The sequence below is a fragment of the Podospora bellae-mahoneyi genome, chromosome 2 (assembly GCF_035222275.1).
Source record: "Podospora bellae-mahoneyi strain CBS 112042 chromosome 2, whole genome shotgun sequence".
NCBI lineage: Eukaryota > Fungi > Ascomycota > Sordariomycetes > Sordariales > Podosporaceae > Podospora > Podospora bellae-mahoneyi.
This window is the reverse complement of record NC_085881.1, coordinates 3,044,578-3,058,111: the sequence shown is the minus strand read 5'-3', so window position 1 is coordinate 3,058,111 and position 13,534 is coordinate 3,044,578. Positions and strand designations below refer to the sequence as shown.

The 13,534-nt window shown below is 50.8% G+C and overlaps 7 protein-coding genes across 7 annotated transcripts; 3 read left to right on the top strand and 4 right to left on the bottom strand.

The window, feature by feature from the left end:
* Nucleotides 1–2,209: 2,209 nt before the first annotated feature.
* Nucleotides 2,210–3,086, bottom strand: QC761_208170 (uncharacterized protein; the record flags this gene model as incomplete). The annotated part of the gene is made up of 2 exons (XM_062876556.1): nt 2,210–2,694; nt 2,755–3,086. 2 exons carry the CDS (start codon nt 3,084–3,086, stop codon nt 2,475–2,477), a joined length of 552 nt encoding a protein of 183 aa, XP_062735156.1. The 3' UTR covers nt 2,210–2,474.
* Nucleotides 3,087–4,410: 1,324 nt separating this feature from the next.
* On the top strand, nt 4,411–6,944 carry QC761_0040090 (uncharacterized protein). The gene is made up of 5 exons (XM_062872345.1): nt 4,411–4,735; nt 4,795–5,068; nt 5,129–5,304; nt 5,370–6,303; nt 6,360–6,944. Exons 1-5 carry the CDS (start codon nt 4,501–4,503, stop codon nt 6,760–6,762), a joined length of 2,022 nt encoding a protein of 673 aa, XP_062735153.1. The 5' UTR covers nt 4,411–4,500; the 3' UTR covers nt 6,763–6,944.
* On the bottom strand, nt 4,620–4,918 carry QC761_208165 (uncharacterized protein; the record flags this gene model as incomplete). Its single annotated transcript, XM_062876555.1, has 2 exons — nt 4,620–4,756; nt 4,831–4,918. The coding sequence occupies 2 exons, from the start codon at nt 4,916–4,918 to the stop codon at nt 4,620–4,622; spliced, it is 225 nt and encodes a 74-aa protein (XP_062735155.1).
* QC761_0040100 (uncharacterized protein) lies at nt 6,007–6,689 on the bottom strand (the record flags this gene model as incomplete). Its single annotated transcript, XM_062872346.1, has 2 exons — nt 6,007–6,327; nt 6,471–6,689. The coding sequence occupies 2 exons, from the start codon at nt 6,687–6,689 to the stop codon at nt 6,007–6,009; spliced, it is 540 nt and encodes a 179-aa protein (XP_062735154.1).
* A 166-nt stretch (nt 6,945–7,110) lies between the features above and the next one.
* QC761_0040080 (uncharacterized protein) lies at nt 7,111–8,614 on the bottom strand (the record flags this gene model as incomplete). Its single annotated transcript, XM_062872344.1, has 6 exons — nt 8,358–8,614; nt 8,180–8,301; nt 7,934–8,035; nt 7,359–7,851; nt 7,217–7,307; nt 7,111–7,144 (listed from the first exon to the last, which is right to left on the bottom strand). Exons 1-6 carry the CDS (start codon nt 8,485–8,487, stop codon nt 7,111–7,113), a joined length of 972 nt encoding a protein of 323 aa, XP_062735152.1. The 5' UTR covers nt 8,488–8,614.
* A 484-nt stretch (nt 8,615–9,098) lies between these two features.
* On the top strand, nt 9,099–10,815 carry QC761_208150 (uncharacterized protein). Its single transcript, XM_062876554.1, has 3 exons — nt 9,099–10,311; nt 10,368–10,614; nt 10,678–10,815. The coding sequence occupies exons 1-3, from the start codon at nt 9,520–9,522 to the stop codon at nt 10,707–10,709; spliced, it is 1,071 nt and encodes a 356-aa protein (XP_062735151.1). The 5' UTR covers nt 9,099–9,519; the 3' UTR covers nt 10,710–10,815.
* Nucleotides 10,816–12,593: 1,778 nt separating this feature from the next.
* On the top strand, nt 12,594–13,462 carry QC761_208145 (uncharacterized protein). The gene is made up of 2 exons (XM_062876553.1): nt 12,594–13,011; nt 13,069–13,462. The coding sequence occupies exons 1-2, from the start codon at nt 12,898–12,900 to the stop codon at nt 13,255–13,257; spliced, it is 303 nt and encodes a 100-aa protein (XP_062735150.1). The 5' UTR covers nt 12,594–12,897; the 3' UTR covers nt 13,258–13,462.
* The last annotated feature ends 72 nt before the right edge of the window (nt 13,463–13,534 follow it).

Below are 13,534 nucleotides of genomic sequence, written 5' to 3'. Positions count from 1 at the left end.
TTGTCGCCAAGGGAGTGTCGTTGTGACCCTATCGCGAGTTTTGCGAGGCTGAATGTCCGCTCACATTCCGTTGCGCAGGGAGGTATTGAAAGTATCTCGAGCGCCATTCTCGCGAGGCATGGGTATTCGTCTTTCCGGGCCAACCAGCATTGGATTGGGTCGTCAACGGGGTGCACAGGACCCCGTAAGTACTCCCAGCCTCATCCACAATACCGCCGGCAATCGGGGCATCGTAGAAGCTATCCCCAAAGCCAGGGACTTGCTCCGGGGTGCATCGGCGTGTCGGGAGGTCGACTGCTAGGTGGTACGTATCAAAGTAAGCCACAAACCGCCGCTGGATGTCTCATATCCTCTGGTCGTTGCCCTCGTAGAATAGCCTCACCCACTTCATCCTGCGGCCCGGGTGCAGAATAAGAGCTGCCCAATAAGCAGGGGTCTCGTCTATTATCTTAAGATACTTCTCGAGCTTGTCAATGGCGTATTGAAGGCTAGATTGAAGGATCGAGAAGGAAGGCACCCCGAGATCATCGTGAAGAGGATTCCCAAGCCCGATACAGAGGTCCTGCTGCCTAGGGACAGGAACTGGGCGGCGGAGCCCGATCCAGAGGAGATCGACTTCGTGCTCCTAGAAGCTTGCCATCCTTCGTAATACCGTGCTTTTGTCGGAGGTGTTTGGCTGGGGAAGTTGTTACCTCCGCGTCAAAGATGTCGTAGCACTCGTGGCAAGCCCAGAATTTACCGTCTGTAGAGCTCGAGTCACTTTCCGTGAGCAGTAGGAGCAGTGTGTTGTGGGCGTTTACCCAAGAAGGTCCATCCTTCAGCTTGAAGTGCGCGCGGAGATGGTAAAACCGTTTGTCGGGACCCTGGATCTTTGGGTATAGCTTCGGATCGAGGGGGAGGTCGATGATAGCTTTAGCATCGCGAATTTGCTCTTTAAGGCTCTTCTTAGTGGCCCCGGCACGGCCGAGCGCGTTGAACGCGTTCGACGCATTGGGAGGCGAGGGGATATCGTAATCGATATTCGGTGCAATGGAAATATCGTCAGAATTGGGAGCTGCGTGGGCGGTATTGTCGGTGACGGAGAAAGCCATTTCAGGAGGTGCAGGCGGGAAGAGTAGATTTCGAGCGTTGTAGCAGCGTAGAATTCCGTTAATTGGGTATGATGGTCTGTTGACTATGTAACAGAATAAATCCTGCAGAAAGGTCTATAAAAGAGAGCAGGAACAGAAAGAAAAACAAGCAATACAAGCACACAGTTGCAACCCCCATAATATTGACCCTCATAGAGTGCATCGTGTTATCTGACAAGACTTGACTTGGTGGACTTGACTTGTTGACAGCGCTGAGCACGTACTTAAGCAGGGGCTGGTCGGTACCTTCACTTGTCATTGCGCTGTGGGAAACATCACGTAAGCGCCGGGCTACCTTAGTTAGCATCTAGAATATGCTCCACTTACACCTCAGCTTCTCAGCCCCCTACCACCAGTATCCCAAAAGCCACCCAGATCTTACAGGATTATAGGATATCGCCTCGATATCAAAGATTCCAAGACCTGGGATTTGTAGCTGGGCTAGAGGGAGGAAACAACTATATACCTAAGGTGAGGGCCTGGGCTGTGCTGCAATAGTGAGCAAGTCCAGCGCAAACGCGCACCGACGTCCAAGCGTGATCCAGTCGTTCAGCTGAGTCCTCAGCCAAACGCATTCCTTGCGATGGCACAGATAATCATGATTTCGGCTTCAAAGATCGGAGTGGTAAGTGTCCAGATATGTAAAGAGCTATGCTTCATGATAATTCCGCCTGAGAGCCTGAAAATACGAGCTCGATGTACCGAAGTACCTATATTTTTTACCGCCCGTTTTAATTTCGATTTTTATTTTCTGTCGGCGCCTGTATGCTTCAGGTTCATTCAGATGAACAGCAAACTTTACTACGGCACTGCTAGTCTTTCCCGTGGCGTAAATGTAGTTCTGGGACACACTCAAACCCCACCACAGATAGGTCGATTTAATTCACTTGATCAAGCCCATTTTAACTGGGGTAACTTTCTCTTTTTAACGCAGATAATGGATTTTATAGGTGCTTGCTCTATGTGCATTATTAAATTCTATTTGTGTGTCTATTAGAACCATGTAGCGTTGTGTCAGGCAGGTGTGGCTTGCTGTCTGCATCCGATATTGTTCAGACTGAGCACATCACTCTTGTCTGACTTCGGCTTTTTTTTTAATTTGCCTTGAAAAGGGATGTTTCCCGAAGATCTGTTGTGCTAAAACTGGGTCATTGCATACTCCCTGAATTGGGTTTTCTAGAATACAAACGAGACCTGGAAGGTAGCTATAAGGTGTTGGAACATACGGACAACAGATATTCACAAAATGATGCTGACAGGCCCTTTCATTCATCCAAAATCATAAATCATACACATTGAAGTACATTTCCTCCCCGGGCACCTAACCCACCACCCTCAGCCAGCTTAAGCCTGAGCAGGAATCAACCCATCCGCCTCCGCCTGAGCAACCAGCGCGTTGTAAATCGCCAACTTCTCCTCATACTCCTTCACCAGCTCATCATGAGTCTCCCGCTTGCCCGGCGTAGCATCACCGCCACCGAAAGCCCTTACAGCAGCATAATACACATCCGCAAGACTCCTGCAAACGCCAGATAAAGACACAGTGCTGCACTGGTAGTACAAGCTAAACACGAACTCATTAGCAACATGTCCTACAAATTCAGTCTGCAAGGGCTCAACATACTCAGTCTTGAAGTTGTTGTCAATCCTGAGCTTGCCGCTCTCCGTGAAGCGGTTCTGAGCGCGGTAGTTGTGGTAGCCAAAGTCGTGTCTGTGGCAGGCGGGGACGAAGGGGAAGTTGAGCGGGTTGTCAGGGGAGGAAGTGCAGCCGTCAGAGGTCCAGTCCAGGGTAGGGGGGTTGCGGGCGTTGCGGCGGGCGGTGAACGCGGGGAGGCTGATGCCGTACATGAGCTCGTCGGTGACTTGGACCGCGGACTGTCTCTGCTCGAGGACGCCGGTGCTGGCTGGGAGGGCCAGAGCTGACCCCGCGAGGGCGAGGAGGGTGAAGGCCTTCATTTTGACGATTTATCAAGAGTGAAGAGACAACGGCGGCGACACGAGCAACTGAAGCGGAGGGGGTGGGTTGATGTAGAGTGACTGTTATGTTTCCAGACTCCAATCCTCGACTGGCTGAGACAATGAAAACACCAAGTAAGGGGGCCGTACCAGGTATTTTATACTCAAGACATCACCCTGTCCTTTCCGTCTGAGTAAAAGGAATCGGAGTAATTGTCGGTGCACCACATCGTCGTCCAACCCGCCATGCAAACCGCCCCAATGCTGCCGCATCATTGCTTCACCCAATCATCCAGGCACGCTGTTTCGGCGATACCACTCTTCAAGTTTGCGAAACCGTCCTAAACCCAGATTCGGCGGGTTCTTTCCACCACCATACTACACCAATAGCCGCCAAGGAGCCATTACACCAGCAAGATCTCCGGTCACGTAGTCAAACTGCCGGGCAAAAGGGCTCAGCAGCGGTACTCGCTCCGATGCAACCTTCCAGAACCGGAAGCCGATCCCGGGGAATGTGGGGAAGGGAAACTGGGAACGCGGGGCACAAGAAGAAGGTCTGACTTTCGGATGATCGTCAATGGCGGTCCAGGAAAGGCAATGATGGGAGCGAACGTGGTGTTGATTCGCTGCTTGAAGGAGTATCAAAAGAGCAAGGATGTGCAAGCTAGAAACAAGCGGCTCAGACCGCGTGGGAATTTTGTGAACCTCCTGCAAGTCAGATTGGTGATTGTGTAAGCTGAGTGGAGGAAAGCCTCAAAGCGCGCATGTGGTTAGCAAATGCCAAGAGGGTGGTGTGGGATTGGAGGAATGGCCACCTACTGTCAGTGACTGTCTGGCATGCTCACCTCCAAGATGCAAGTAAGACGGCCAGAATAAAGTGAGTGCCATGCAGGAACCCAAACTCGGGCATTCTGCCAGTCAGCATTCGTCCTCGCCTTGATTCGGCTGGTGTGCCTTGCCGTCGATCGTTGCTACGGGGGGGAAGAGAAGGCATCCAAAGCAGGTCTATCAATCGCCAAGACGGCATGTCCTGGGTCGCTGAGCTTGAGTGATTGAGAGGTATGTACGGCTGAAAAGATTTTCGGTCAGTGGACAGGTAGGTAGGAAGAGCCCAAGTATGTCTGTGGAAGAGTCGCTGGTGCGTCGGAAGGGTCGGTAGCGATTGGTGAGTTTACATCACACAAGGTCTGCCTGTGAGGCGAAGCACCGATTTGAGAGCACAACAGGGTCCGGAAATAGGTAGTCTGCAGCCTAGTGGTATGCCTGGAGAAAATCGTCAATGTTTCAACGGTCGAGTCAACGGTAGTATATGATGATGCATTTATTAGGAACGGCCCATATTGTAATGTGGTGCATGTGGTGGATGTTGATGTTGAACCTTCTTTAATTCAGTGTCATCCGTGAACCGCTCAATATGGCGAGCGCAAGCGTCTTCTCAAGTGGACAAACATCTTGGCTGGAATTTCCGGTAGAACCTTCTCAGGAACACCAATTCTCGAAGCAGGAGACCAGCACCAGAGTGAGGTTAGAGTGCTATACGAGAACCAGTGATGGGGAGGAGCCAGGGACGAAGGTAATCTCTTCGATCCAGTTGAGAAGATGGTTACCGGAAATACTGGCCCAGCTGGGCGGAATGCTGTGTCTTATCGGTAGGTAAAGAGACTCAGAATCTGTGTCAAGACTTCCATATCAGCTAACACTCGAGCAGCTATATTCGTCCTTTTGTGGCGTGCTGACAACCGACCCTCCGAGGAGATGTATCTGGGCGTCACTCTAAACACCATCCTAGCCTTCTTGACTTCCCTAGCCAAAGTGGCTTTTCTGGTGCCCATCGCGGAGGGTTTGGCACAACTGAAATGGATTTGGTTTCTGTCTCCTGTCGGTCGGCCAGCTAAACACCGACCGCTACTTGATTTCCAAGTGTTCGATGATGCGATGAGGGGTGGAATCGGCGGCGTGCGGCTGCTAGTCGGATTCAAGGGGTGAGTCATCCCCGTGATGAAAATCGTTCAGACTGCATGCTGATGTCAGAGAACATGCAGGATACTTGCTTCATTTGGTGCCTTGATTATGCTTAGCGGGCTCTTCACATCGACACTTACCCAGCAAGCCATAACGTACGATGTACGGAAAGCTCTGTCACTTCAGGCCAACGATACCGCCGCCGTGGACAGAGCGACCACGTTTTCAACCTATGATGGAAACATGTTGGCTCTGAGTAAGTTCAGAGCAAGCCGTAGCAACTAAAAGTGAACATGGGCTAACGAAAGGTGAACCTTGTAGCACCGTACGACACTCTGCGAGAGCAGCGAGCCATCTTCGAGGGGTTCTTTACCCCTTCCACCGAGAGAGTGACGGAACTGAGAGCTAATTGCTCATCCGGTGACTGCATCTGGCCAGCCTACGGCAGTCTTGCCGTTTGTGGTGGTGTGGCAAACCTGTCAACAGTCAACAACCCTGCGCTCCACGACCGTCTCAGAAAGACAACTGAAAAGCGTCTTCAACTCCTTCTTCAGACCAGCAACATCACAGCGGGCTCAGCCGGTTACGGGAACTTTTACACCGCCATCGACAAGGTGTTTCCCGTCATTATTGGATTGTTGGATGAGCCCACCAGGGCATTCAACCAATCGGTAACTGATTTGATCGTCAGCGACAGTTTCATTGCTTATACAGAAGAGATGGTTAGCACTTCCTCTGACGCTGACGCATTGACTGAGATGATGTCAAAGGTCAAGTACTTGGAATTGGCGTTCTGGTGGTGTACCAAAACATATGAGACAGAAGTCACCCAGGGTCAGTCTGTGACAAGAGAAGTTTCGACCTTATCGCAGGTCACCAGTGAACTAAACAACACACTGAATGTGGCATGGGACCCCAAGTTCTATCCTTGCTATTCCACGGGCCAGTGTAACGACACTTATGGGGGGGCCGAATTCACCTTGGAAAGGCCACCGAATGCGGAGGATTCTGTCGACTTTACGATAAATGTTTGGACTTCATTAACGGCGTCCATGTTACTAGCGTCGACAATGCTGGACTCGTTGCTGATGGATAGAACTCGAGGGGTGGTTGCTTCGAACGGTGGAGGGTCAGCTAAGGCATTTGCCTTTTCTCTGCTGGGAGACTTCTTGACGACCGAGTTACCTCCTCCCGAAAAGCGACTCGCCGATATCCAGACTGTGATGACCAATGCGGCGCGCTCGATGACAAACCTGTGAGTAACGTTATCTGCCCATAACTATGTTCGATATTCGCTAACCAAATACGCAGTGTGAGAGCGGGTACGACTCGACTGTCCAGGCCTGAAAGCGTTGTCCAGGGCAGTGTATACGCCCCTCAGGCGTTTGTCAGAATTCGATGGGAGTGGATGGGCATGCTTACTACGCAACTGGTGTTGACAACCCTGTTTCTCATTCTGACTGTCGCAGCGACGTACATGTCGCGTGTGCAGGTGATCAAGAGCTCAAGTCTGGCGACGCTTTGCGCACTGGATGACGAGACGCGACAGGATATCGGAGGTATCGGGGATGGCGTGGACAAGTTGGAGCAAAAGGCGAAGAAAGTGTCAGTGCGACTCGAAAGGAGCAGACATGGTGACATCGAGGATTCAGCAGGTAGACCTGGTCTTTGGCTGGGGACACCAAAGCAAGAGCGTTTTGAATCAAGGACTTGATGGTTGCTTTAAAACAGCAGAAGCGACCGAGCCAGCAGGTGTTGCCCCGCAGGACGGGCCCAACAGCAGCACCATGCACCTGCCTTGCAGAAAGCATAATGCACAGCTCTCTGTACAGCCTTCCAATCGAGCATAACTATTTATCTGCTGTTGACGATCAAAGATTTTGTCGTGCGTTTCCGTGCTTATTTGTCCTGCTAATTTTCTGCCGCCTCTAAACGGTCCTTCTCTGCTATCTCCATCTCTTCGGAGTTCATATTGCTACAGGCCAACCTAGTCTCAGATGAAACCAAGCCACCCTCAGTATCCCCGGGATCCCGCCCAAGTTGCATCTCTTCACGCAAAACGTCATGACAAATTAGAGTACAGTGAGTTCTCATATCTTCATAGACGCTGCAAGTTATTAGTAAGGCAACATAATCATAAAAACGACGGGAAAGTTCCAGACACTCACACTTGTCTCTGACTTGATTCAGGAACATAGATGACATTGCCTAGGTTGTACGGCAGTGAATACAGTTGGTTTCGAGCATCCCAATCCTCGACTAAACAATAGAAGTTAGCACAGGATGATCACCATGTTAGATGGTACCTACCTGGCTCTGAAACTGGAAAGTGGAGCTCGTAATTCTCAATGTGTGCTTTACCACTCAGATTATGCCGAGGGGCTCGCCAGTTGCCCGTATAGTGCTCATTGTGTCGGTGAAATGAGCATGCATCAAAAATGAAAGCCTCTCCCGACTTCCTGTCCACCGCGGTATTACCATCCCAGCAGTCCCCGTGAACCAGGCTGGGTTTCTGCACTCTACCGTCTGATTGAAGTGGCAGTAGAAGACGAGGAACCACTTTGCCGAGAACCACACGGGAAACAATGTCGAACTCGGGCCATTGAAAGACGGGCGATGCCAAGCTGGTAATGTGTCCTAGGTGACGGCGGAAAACGACACACCATGAATCATCCCACACGTCGATGACTTGAATGATTTTGGTGTGGCAGGTGGCAATATGAAAGCCGAATTTTCCAGTGGGTGAGACACAACGCAGGTGCATGTCAGCCAGGTGACTGGCCAACTTTGTCGGTTCAGCGGGCTTGAACAGGATCGCTTGTTAGCACAACTTGAAATCATCAACTCCACGAGCTAGTTGTAAGTAATACAGCAATATTACTTACCTGCCGCGCTATGTGGCGGAACTCCACAAGAAGAAAGTAACTCCCTTCTTTATTCGCAATCTTCCCCAGGCATATGGTTTTGGGACAAACCCAGGTGACGCACTATAGATCGCCTTCGGGGATTCAAACTCCTCGTGACACATCTGCTTTCCGATAGAGTCAAGGTTTGGTACCACCTAAACGTAGATTTCACGGCAATTAGTTCAACTATCAGAAGAAAGGTCCACGAGCAGGACAGAAAATTACCTTGAGAAAGTAGTCCTTCAATGTCGCATCAGGGAGCTTCACAGTCAGTTTGCCTGTTTTCTCCCAAAGAGACTTGCCGAACTGCTGAGATTCAACAAGGGCCGATCCGGAAATTGGGTGTGCTGCATTGAGATCAGTATTAACAAATGCTGCGAGCATGTTGTCGTTGCGAACAAACCTCTGAGGGCTTTTTCGTCGACTTCAGAGTTACCCTGAGCCATCGGGAGAGGAATAGTGTCAGGGGAAGTCTGCCCCATCATGGATCGAGTAACTTCAATCTTGATACTGGGAGTGCAATATACCAGCATCTCCGTCGATATATCGAGTAAGCGCTGATATCTTTCCGCCCTGCGAACTTCAATTGCTTGGAATGTTGTTGGCGGGGTAAGCTTTCACTGAACCTGAACTATGCCAGTTTGTTGGCCCAGATTGAGCCAAAAGAGAAAGAGCGCCCTTTGGTTCCCAGCTACTTAGGATATGGGGCGAAGGACTTAGCCGCACAGTCCACACCAAGATGATCCAGGGGCAAAGTAAACAGTTGCCATGGGCAATTCAGCATGTGGATCTCCAGCGGAGCAGGAGTTAAAAACATACAACACCAGGGATTCCCCAGTGGTCACCCACCTGAGTACTAGTCTGGCCGTCAGTTGTTTGACTAGGGGAGAGCGGACGGGATCCCGTATTTTCAACTGCGTATGGTCGTATGTGAAAGCAGGTCATGGAGATTACTATTATATTGCTCGCAAGTATTAAGACCAATATTTTGCACTTTAAGAGTATGGTGGGAAAGCAATGCATCGATTCCGGACCTAACAAAAGTCTCCCAGGGATGCCTATCTGCATGCCTGTTTTTTCATTCCGGGAATGAGCTTCGAGAACTAGAGCAGGAAGACACATCGGCCCCTCACACGTGGTCCACCTCCAATACACAAATTAACCCACGCTTCAGGATAAAGCATTTCCTGCAGCAGGACGTCGCGGAGGCCAGCCGGGCGTTGCGCATGCTTGTGCGACGTGGGTTTTCTTCCTACCCGATGTTGGTCAGACATAGACCTTTCCGTTTGGTCATCAATTGAACTGCCGACGTCGCCGCCTAAATACAATTAATCTACAAACAAAGTAACAACGTTGATCAAGATTACAGTTCCTTATCAGCAATAGGCCTTGGCCATGTGGGAAAGATATTGGCAGCATGAGGGGACAAAACATGTCCTCGTCAATAAAGCCCACATGCACCCGCATTCTCCGACACGTCTGAGAGGGCGAAGTGGTTCGAACTTTAAACTTTCCACCCTCTTTGACGACTCGGTTTTGTTTACATCACCTCTTCATCGACAAAGATGCTTCTTAGAGCAATCGCCCTGACCCTGGGCGCGACCCTAACGGGTCACCTCGCCTCCGCCCAGCCCCCCGGTATCGTCATCCCCCCCATGATGCGCTTCGCCTGCTCCCAGCTCGTCGTCGACCGAATCGACCCCCTTGTCAACCCCGGCTCTGTCCCCTCCCCCCATCTCCACCAAATTGTTGGTGGCAACTCCTTCCGCCCAGATATGACCCACCCTAACCACGATCTGGTCTCAAATTCAACCTGCACAAGCTGCACCTTCACCGAGGATCTCTCCAACTACTGGACTGCAGTGCTGTTCTTCCGTGCCCGAAACGGCACCTACAAACGTGTGCCACAACACCAAGAAGAAGGGCTCCGTGGCAATGGCGGTATTACAGTCTACTATATCCCGTCAACTACCATCACCACTCCGGGCACGGTCAAGGCTTTCAAGCCCGGCTTCAGAATGCTAGTGGGCGATGCCGCTAAGAAGGAGGGTCCAGACGCAGGGCCGGCGCCGGTCAAGGTGTGCCATAGGTGTATGCCCGAGTCTGGGGACAACAGAAACCTCAACTGCGCGTCGCCAGATACGGAGAAGCTTCCCAGCAAGCCCTGTGTGGGAGGGATCCGATCGGTGATTACTTTCCCAACATGCTGGGATGGCGTCAATCTCGATAGCCCGGATCATATGAGTCATGTTGCTTATGCAAAGGGTGCTGGGGCGTACGATGTTGGTCCGACTGGCAATTGTCCTGACACACATCCGGTGGTGATTCCTCAGGTTATGTATGAGGTTAGGTGGAGGGTATGTGTTCGATCCGGAATGCGGCATTTTCTGAATTACTGATTTGTTGCTTGCAGACCGACCTCTTCAGCGATCCTGACCTCTGGCCGGAGGACGGATCCCAGCCGTTTGTCTGGTCCACCGGAGACGAAAAGGGTTTCTCCCAGCATGGTGACTACGTGTTTGGATGGAAAGAAGACGCTTTACAGCGTGCTATGGATGCCCGATGTACCATGGATGTGTGTGACGTTTTGGAGACGCAGACTCCAGAGGAGGCGGTCAAGTGCACCGTGCCGCCGCGTGTTGATGAGGACTATGAGGGGTGTAAGTTTTCACCTGATCCAAGAGTTAGATTTGGTGACAAGTTGTGCTGACACAGAAATGTAGGGTTGACGAGTTTACCTGGGGAGGTGTTGTAGCAATGATGTTTTGGTCATCCGGAGAGCCACCTAGCAAGGTATCTGCAAGGTAGTTAGTAGCAAGTAGAAGTTGGTTCGAAATCATAATCGTCTCCTTAGTTGGATATATACTCAGATACCTATCTAAGCAGGTCCATATGTGATGACCAAGGTTTTCCAATGTAGCTAATCGGAATGACGGCACGTGTTTGGTGGATGAGCAACCGCTACGCCCGAGTAAAGTACCCTCCTTTTGAAGGCTGGTGAGATCAGAACACATGGAGAACCTAAAGATGCTGACCGAGGTTCACAGTCTAGGTACTTGCTTGTGAAAGACAAACTGAACTATCGGAGTGAAGATCGACAACGAGAAGAGGGCCTAGACCGCTGGCTGCATTACAGGCCAACAGTGGTGGCCTCCCAAACTGCTCCAACTATCATAGTAGAGTCGCCATAGGAGGCAGCTGTTAGAGCGTTATGCCCTTGAGCGTTAAATGACCCTCTACAGCCCAGCCTACTTTAAGCACTGCGCTACCATTTACAACCCTGTCCTGGGATCATGACTTTCTCCTCTCCCTGCCCTAGAGCCCAGAGTATACGCAACCGCAAGTTACCTATATAGTACTTCAAAGCGATAAAGAGGTCTCGATGTGATTCTTTACATGGAGAACCATCGTACACCTTGTGGAGTATCTGCGACTGAACACTGCTGTCTGCTTCTGCATTTTAATGCCAGTATTGCAAAGGTCTAATGCACAAATCTGTCAAAACAAGGAACAGGGTCGTATCACACACCCTCTCGTGGTCTAAAAAGGTAGTCTGAACCTGGCAAGTTAAGAAATAGGCATCATTATCGTTGGCACCTAAACAACCCTCGGGAATACCACCGACAGCATGTGATGAGACATCAGATCATGTACACCGCAACAAAACAAATAAGAGACTTACTTCATAAGAATTCTCCTGCAATTTGGAATGCTTTGTCTTCAAAGCTAGATATTTCTTTTTGGTTAGTTGAAAGGATAGGTAATGTTGCAATTTGACCAGGTGATTTTGTCATCAAGATATCAATGTCTAACCGGGTCCATGATGAGAACATAACAGAGGGAGAGCCGCTACAATAGCCCCCCAATAAACCTGCCTAATAGATGGATAGACTCCAGCTCTTGCTCTAATACCAAAAGTACTGCATTTGTTTGCGGGGGTTGTTACATCGTCATCTCTCTCCTCGTTTGCCAAGCTACAGACATGCATTGCATGTGTTATAGCAGGCTGTCATTAACCCGCCACAATGCTCTCTCATGGCCGAAAGGTTGGCTGATGAAGCACCCGGAGGCTTGGTCTGCGTGTTAAAGTTTCTCGAGTCACAATCACATAAAAAAGTGAGAACACATGTGTAGCACCCTACCAAGGTTGTCACTACTCTCCGCATTCACATGAAGACATCGCCAGATCAAATGAAAGCTTCGCCGTTGCATGCCTCGGCGGACATCTCTTCCTTTGACAAACGAGCTGTCGCGTATGGACCTCTCAATGTATTATCCCGGTGTCTGTCTGAGCCCCTGATTTGCTCAGCGTCAACTGCCCCGACCCGGATGTAACCCCTTCAACAGACATTCATGCGCGGCGCCACTTACAAACAGTTGGAAGCAGACCTGACCCCGGTTTGCTCTAGTTTCCCCGCAAAACGCTAGGGAAGCTTTGCGGGGAGGATCGTCACCTCGAAGGAAATCCGGGGTAAAGCACGCTGATCTGGGGACTGGTCCGTTAGATGCAACCATGCCTGATGGGTGTAGATCGAGCAACACCCGAAGCTAACAGGCGCATCTGAGTGAATGCAACGGACACAGCCGGCTTGCAGTAGTAATTCCTTGCCATCCGTCTCAACAGGGTAAGATGCGTCCAGCTAGTGTTCCTTGATTGGTGGCAGGGTCTTCATCGGTAGAATATGCGAGGCCTCATAGTCATCCCCGTGTACCGCCGAGCTCACTTTGAGAGAGAGATGAGGTACATGAAGGGTGGAAAACGGGAAGAATAGTCTAAAAGCAACATGGAAATGAAAACCAGAGAAGTATAAATAACAGCCTCTTCCCCTTGCTCTGGACAGACTTCTCTCTCATCATGAGCATCAGCCACTCAAGCATCCAACTCCACCTTCTCAAGAAATAAAACCACACAACCACTTCCAAACCACCAATCAACCGCCAAAATGCAGTTCTCCACACTCCTCGTCTATACCCTCGCCGCTGTTGCCACCGCAAGCCCATCCCTCCGCCGCCGCCAGGCTGACTGCCCCGAGGTCGACGCCGTCCCCGCCTGTGGTGTATGTTCTCACCCCAATATCCCTTTTCTCTCACCTCATAGCTAACAGCCCCTCCAGCTCCCATGCATCTACACCGCCGCCGCTGACCTCGGCTGCCCCGACAACACCGACTACGCCTGCATGTGTGGCCAGTGGGACGCCCTCCGCTCCAACGCCGCCGGCTGCGTCATCTCCAGCTGCGGTCTCCTCAACGCCATGACTGTCCTCAACGCCGTCCAGGCTGTCTGCGATGCCTGTGTTGCTTAGGTAATGGCAGTGATACCTGGTGGCTGATGACTGAGAAAGTCCAACGGGCGGGAACTGGGTGACGATCAATACTTTCAACAAGATGATGGGGTCACGGAGGATTTGGGATCAAGAAAGTTGTACATAGGGAATTCCAAGTTCTGCCAGTTCTGAGAGGTTGTTTGCCTTGAATGATGTTGTGATTTGTGATTGATGATGGTGATTAGTGGACCGTGCACTCACGGGGTCGAGATAGGGGTTTTCTCTTTGTTCTTGTCTACCTATCGATAACTCCTTT